Source organism: Chiloscyllium plagiosum, unplaced genomic scaffold (genome assembly GCF_037043375.1).
Source record: "Chiloscyllium plagiosum isolate Xiang-an unplaced genomic scaffold, Cpla_swu_hap1 HiC_scaffold_44, whole genome shotgun sequence".
Lineage (NCBI taxonomy): Eukaryota > Metazoa > Chordata > Chondrichthyes > Orectolobiformes > Hemiscylliidae > Chiloscyllium > Chiloscyllium plagiosum.
The window spans coordinates 9,962,126-9,968,949 of record NW_028270182.1 but is presented as its reverse complement, the minus strand read 5'-3'; the positions used below and the strand labels follow the sequence as shown (position 1 = coordinate 9,968,949).

The 6,824-nt window shown below is 42.0% G+C and overlaps 1 protein-coding gene across 1 annotated transcript; it reads left to right on the top strand.

The window, feature by feature from the left end:
* The first annotated feature begins 637 nt into the window (after positions 1-637).
* LOC122544388 (putative G protein-coupled receptor 139) lies at positions 638-4,875 on the top strand. The gene is made up of 2 exons (XM_043683633.2): positions 638-707; positions 3,977-4,875. The coding sequence occupies exons 1-2, from the start codon at positions 638-640 to the stop codon at positions 4,873-4,875; spliced, it is 969 nt and encodes a 322-aa protein (XP_043539568.2).
* The last annotated feature ends 1,949 nt before the right edge of the window (positions 4,876-6,824 follow it).

The following is a 6,824-nucleotide window of genomic DNA, read 5'->3' as shown; positions in this document are numbered from 1 at the left end:
CTCCAGCATCTGCAGTCCTCACTACCTCTCTTCATAAGTCAGCCCTGCTATCTGCAGGGATCAGTCTGTGTTGCACTCCCTCCATCACCAGAGCATCCCTTCTCAGATAAGGAGACCAAAACTGTCCACATTACTCCAGCTATTGTCTCAGAAAGGCCCCTACACAATTGCAGCAAGACATCCCTGCTCCTTTACTCCAATCCTCTCTCTATGAAGGTCAGCATCCCATTTCCCTTTCTCACTGCCTGCTGCATTGGCAATGCCTAGTTTCGGTGACTGGTGTACAAAGGCACCCAAGTGTAACTATCCTTTCCCAATCTATCGCTAGCCAGAAAATAATCTGCCTTCCTCTTTTTGCTACTCATTGTAGTTTAGAAGATTGAGAGGAAATGTTATTGAAAGGTACAATGAATATACAGCATGGAAAAGCAATGCCTGATGATACGTTTGTCATTTGCAAATCTATTCCATGGAGACTCTGAGGTAATCTCTTGGTGCTGCCGCTTGCAAACAGTATAGAAGCAGCTTAATTACCCAGCTGGGGAGCTCCTGCAGTATTAAAGGTTCTCTCTTGAATCAGCAACTTACCACTGTCCATGAATCTGTCACAGCCAGACGTTGTGATTTTTTAAAAAGTATGTATGAAACATTTATCGACCTGGTCTATGCTTTTTATTACCCTCTCTTGGCTGCTGTTGGAGTTCCTGGTGAGTGTACGGCAGAATTTACCAAATAATTGAATCTGGGGTGAGCTGCATTGCCTGCATGGTAGACAAACTAAAATCCCAATTTAGTTTGGGATTATAGTTGGCATGGACTGGTTGGATCAAAGGGTATGTTTCTGTGCTGGATGACTCTACAACTCGGCACATCAGATACAGGTAGGATGTTTTTGAGAACCAGAGAATTTAAGATGAGAGGTGAGGATATGTGGGAAACCATCGAGGAACTGAAGTAAGGAGCAATGTCTTCAATGAGAGAGTGAGTTGACCTACAGAAGATAGGCTGCGGTGGTTTAAGAAGGCAGTTCACCACCACCTTCGCAAGGGGCAACTAGGGACGGGAAATAAACGCCGGACCCAGCCAGCGAGATCCACACCCCACAAATTAACTTTTTTGTAAAAATCGAAGATGACAAAACAGATAAAGAAAGCATTGAATTAAATAAATGGATCCCGGAGTTTAAAATAGAGACACAAAGTGAACAAGTGAAGCCTTTATAGAATATTGGCTCCTTCCTTACTGTACCCAATTTCAGCAACAGGTTTTATGAAAGATGTAGAGGTACGAGGTAGGAGATGAAGGCGCTGTGGGAGGGATTGAGGGATGTACTAGGACATTCCAGCTTGAACAACTTCGTTGTATGGAGAGGCTAGGAAGGTTGGGTAATGCAAAACCTGGAAGAATTGCAAGGAGGCCAGTGTGGAATTCCAGAAGGTCATTGAGAAGTTGTCCGAGTGGGTGGGCTGATGAAGTTTGATGAAAGCATTCAAAGCCATAAGCTGCACAGACAGAATAGATGGGGGGAGGCTGTACTTATTGGGAGCAGGGATGGGCACTAAAGGAGACCAATATAATTGAATAGTGAAACGTTGACAATGATTTGTGCAGAATAAAAGGGTGCCACGGTGGCTCAGTGGTTAGCACAGCTGCCTTACAGCATCAGAGATCTGGGTTCAATTCCAGCCTCGAGCAACTGTGTGGAGTTTTCATGCTCTCCCCATGTCTGCGTGGGTTTGCTCTGGGTGTTCCGGTTTCCTCCCACAGTCCAGAGATGGACAGGTTAGGGTGGGTTTGCCATGCTAAATTGGCCACATTGTTCCAGGAACTTGCAGGCTCGGTGGGTTAGCCTTTGGAGGTGCAGGGTTATAGGTTGGAGGAAAGTGGTTCTTGGTGGGCTGCTCCTCGGAGGGGTAGTGTGGAATCAATAGATTGAATGGCTACTGCCACACACTGTAAAGATTCTATGGCTCCTTAAAATGTCTCCTTTCGCATGAGGAAGAGGATGACAATGTGCCTCATAAAGACATGAAGCCACTGCACCAGCCATTGGATAGGATAGTAAGTAAAGATTAGACGTCCTGTCAGAACAGGATAAAAGGCAGAGCAGTTGGCCCTCGGTTTCCTCCCCTCCTCTCTGAGCATTTGTCCTGGTGCTCATTTGCCATTCAAATGTCATGGATGGAGCTTGACCGAGATTAGATGTATGGGATCACATGTACAATCAGCGATTGGCACTTTCAAACAATGGAATCCCCAGGTAAAAAGAATATAAAAATCACAAGTTTTGTGACAGCTCGGAGAGATTCCGTTTTTTTCCCAGGAGGAAGAACGAGTCTCCCCGGCATGCGCATCTAAAGAAAAAAGAACAATAGATGTAGTTTTCCGGGAAATGGGAGAGGGAGAGCTGTTTTTGCACAGAGCTATCAAGGGCCTGGATGTCTCCCATTGGTATTGCGAACATTTCACGATTCAGGATTCAATGTGAGGATGGCTGGAGATCCTGTCCGTGTGATGTTGGTTGAGAGATAAAATGTTGGCGGTAACGCCATACACAGCTCTCCTTCCTCCTCTTCAAAGTGACATGAGACCATTCCAAAGGTGAATCTTAAAATTCATGCCACGTTACTTCTTGACATCAGTCCCTTTGTGTGTCAGAGCTTTTCCCAACTAAATTCCTGAAATATCTAGCTCTGGTTAAAAATTGCAAAATTCCTCTACTAACAGCAACAGTAGCTCCCTGTCTAGCCTGTCAGTTCCCAATAATAGCTTGGCAACTTGCAGTGATGTGTGCACCTCTTGTATCACTGGGGTTTATTGTCCATTCATTGTTCTTGAGTCTATGGCAGACCTTCATCTGAAATATCATACAAATTCAAATCTTACTGGATTGTTTTGGAGAGCAACAAAGGATCAAGCATGATTTGATGAGTCTGCAGAAACATTTACAATTAACTAGAATCAAAGTTGAAAAGTGTGATGCTGGAAAAGATGCAGCAGGTCAGGCAGCATCCGAGGAGCAGGAGAGTCAACATTTCAGGCATAGGCCCCTCATCAGGAATCAACTTGAGTAATGGGCTGGGTGTAGAGTACTGGTTGCGGCAATGGGATGAGTAATTAGGTTAATATTCGGAGCATAAGATTTCAAATACCACCCTGACCATTGGTGATATTTCAGTTCAATAAAACTGGTAACCATGGCCAATTTTTGCAAAGACCAATCTGGGTCCATAACACTCTTTGGGGAAGGAAATCTACTGCTTTCATCTGGTCTGGCCTATATGTGACCCTAGTCTGCACCAAATATGTGGTTGACTCTTAACTGACCCCTGGCAGTAAATGCTGGCCGGGCCAGTGACGCCCATATCCTGTGAAGGAATAAAGTAAAAACTTGGTCCATCACTTTCCCCATGGGACATTAGTGAACCAAATTAGCTTTATGGTAAGCCAATACTTTCCTGGTCACTATTACTGACATGAGCTCGCATTTCCACATTTTGTCATTTAATGTACTTTGTTATTGCCAGATTTTTAAAAAAAGCAGTAGAGCTCATATCAGTGACTGTCTGATACACTTTTGCTGCATTCAATTTGTCATCATCCAAATAATACAATTCCAAGTGTTTGGTGAGATCATCCAGTGCTTGTTTTCCAGCTCAATACAAAAATGTCTACTACCAGGAATAATCATAGAAACATTTTCTCACTTAGTTTCTCACCTATAGTTGGGTTTTTCCTTTAAAGTGGACCAAATCCAGTCCCTAACACTCAAATGTATTCATGGGTGAGGGCTGCTGACAATGTGACTTTCCTGAACACAATCCTACAAATCAGTTGGCTTTGGATTGAAGTAAGCAGCATAAAAGTAGGAGACTAGAGAGAAAATTGAGTAGAAGAGGATCTACTGAAAGTGCAATGTGCTATGGACCTGCTGTAGCTGACAGTTTGGTAACTTACATTTTATTTCACCTTGCAGTAAACTTGGTGGCGATATGGATACTACCTCAGGGAAAGTGCGGTCTTTCAAAATGTATCACGCTCTACTTGGTGGCCATGGCAGCTGCAGATCTACTGGTGGTGATTACAGAGGTGATTCTGAATCGCACTCTTTCCTTTTACTTCCCAGACTCTTCACTGGAAATCACTCCTGTGTGCAGCTGCATTATTGTCTTAATCTGTACAGCGAGGGACACATCGGTTTGGCTAACCGTCGCTTTCACTCTCGATCGGTTCATAGCGATTTGTCACCAGAAACTGAAAGCAAGGTATTGCACTGCAAAGACAGCAACTTCAGTGATTGCAGTGCTGTGTCTACTGTTCTGTCTGAAGAACATCCCCTGGATTTTTAGTTTTGAACCTGCCTACATCATTGACAATGTACCATGGCAGTGCCAATCAAAACCCATCTTTTACATATTGCCCGTGTGGATTGCATATGACTGGGTACATCGGCTGCTAACCCCTGTGCTGCCTTTTATCTCTATTTTGCTTTTTAACGTTCTGACAGTCAGACACATTTTACAGGCCAACAGAGTACGGAAAGGATTGTTGTCCAAGCAAGGAGGAGATCAGGTGGATCCAGAAACGGAGAACCGAAGGAAATCCGTGATTTTACTCTTTGCCATATCGGGCAGCTTCATCGCTCTGTGGATGCCCTATGTCATTAATTTCTTGTATTACCGAGTTACAAGCACTTATTATTACACAGGTCCAACTGACCCTGGTTATATTCTGCAGCAGATAGGTTATCTGTTTCAACTGTCCAGTTCTTGTACAAACACGTGCATTTATGTTGTAACTCAGGTGAAATTCAGAGAGGAGGTGAAAAAGATTGTCAGCACTCCATTTATGCCAATTCTGAAATTGCTTGAATAAAGATGAGGAAGCAAGTTATTGAGTGGTACGGAAATTGTGCATTCTTGAAAAAGATTACATTTTGATCACATGTTCATCAGGACAATTTGCAAGAGAGCCAATTCAGGAGAGAATTGACGTGATTGAAATTGGACTTGCCTCTTGAATTGGTGTTCCTGCGAATCACCCTGATGTGTACAAGGTGAAAAAAAGTCTTTGACAAATTGTGTTTTTTAAAGTATTACTGAAGAGTAAAGTGACTTGTGAGAATTAACTTGTTTATAAATCTAGATAACTGGAACTGCAAATAATCTGGCAATTGTTCAAGATCAGACCTTGTTGGAAAACAGTATTCTGTAAATTTCTGCACTACACATTGATTCACTATTTCCATGGCAACAGGTCTAATCTCAGCTGCATTCTGCAACACGATCTTTGCAACTAAACTCAAACTGTCCACAATAAATCAGCTGAGGTCTGACAAGTGTTGTGCACAAGTTAAAACATCATCTCCCTCCTCTTGTACTCTATGCCTCTATTAATAAAGCCATGGACAGTGTATGTTTTGTTAACTGCTCTCTCCTGCCATTATCAATGATCTGTGTACATATACACACAGGTCCCTCTGCTCCTATACCCCATTTAGAATCATACCCCCTGTTTGATATTGTCTTTCAGTGTTCTTCCAACCAATCCCCACACTTCTCTGCTTTGGACCTCAGCTATCACCCATCCATCCATCAACTTATCAACGTCCTTTTGAAGTTTCACACTGTCTCCTTCACAGTTTGCAATTCTTCCAAGTGTTGCTCCATCTGCCAACTTTGAAACTGGCCTCAGCACACCAAGATTCAGCTCAATAATACATATCAACAAGAGGTTTTACAGGTAAGGCCGATGAACTCAGGGCATGTTGGAGAACATGGGATTGGGACATCATAGCTATTACTTGGCTGAGGGATGGACAGGACTGGCAGCTCAAGGTTTCGGATTTCAGATGCTATGAAAAGGATAGAAATGGAGGCAAAAGATAAGGTGGCATGGTGTTTTTCATTAAGAAAGACATTACTGCTGTAACTAGGGAAGATATTTCTAAAAACCATACAATGAAAATATATGGATTGAAGTTAGAAATATGAAAGGAAATATGGGATTACATTTTAGTACCCCCTAATAGTGAGAGGGAAATTGTGGAACAAATATGGAGAGAGATCTCAGGTATATAAAAGAATAATGTTGAAATAGCAGGTGATTTTAATTTTCCAAACATTAACTGGGGCGACCATAGAATTAAAGGTTTGAATGGTGAAGAATTTGTTACATGTGTTCAAGGATATTTTATTTGTCAATATGTAAATGTTCCCATCAGAGAAAGGCCAAAATCTGACTTTCACTTGGGTAACAAGGCAGAGCAAGTGACTGAAGTGATAGTAAGGGAACACTTAGTGATCATAACTCTATTAGTTTTAACACTTTTTGGAAAAGGATAAGACTTCCATAAAAATTCAAGTTTTTAATTGGAGTAAGGTAAATTATAATGGTGTGAGGCAAACACTTTCAAAATTTGATTGGGGTAGACTGTGCGCAGGTAAATGGCCATTTGAAAAGTGGGAGGCTTTCAAAAATGTGCTGACCTTTGTTCAGAGTTTCTGTTCGAGTGAAAGGTAAGGCTGGTAGGATTATCGAACAATGGATAAATTACAATATCGGGGTTCTCATCAAGTATAAAAAAATAAAGAATCATATATCAGATACAGGCAATTGGGTTCAAATGAATCCTTTCAATAGTATAAAAACATAGGGTCATTCTGAAGAGGGAGATCAGGAAGGCAAAGAGGGGATATGAGATGGCCTTGGCAGATGAGCTTAAGGATAATCCTAAGAGATTCTACATGTACATTAAAAGCAAGAGAGCAACGAGAGAGAGAGTTAAGTCCCTTAAAGATCAACGACATTGTCTTTCTGTTGAA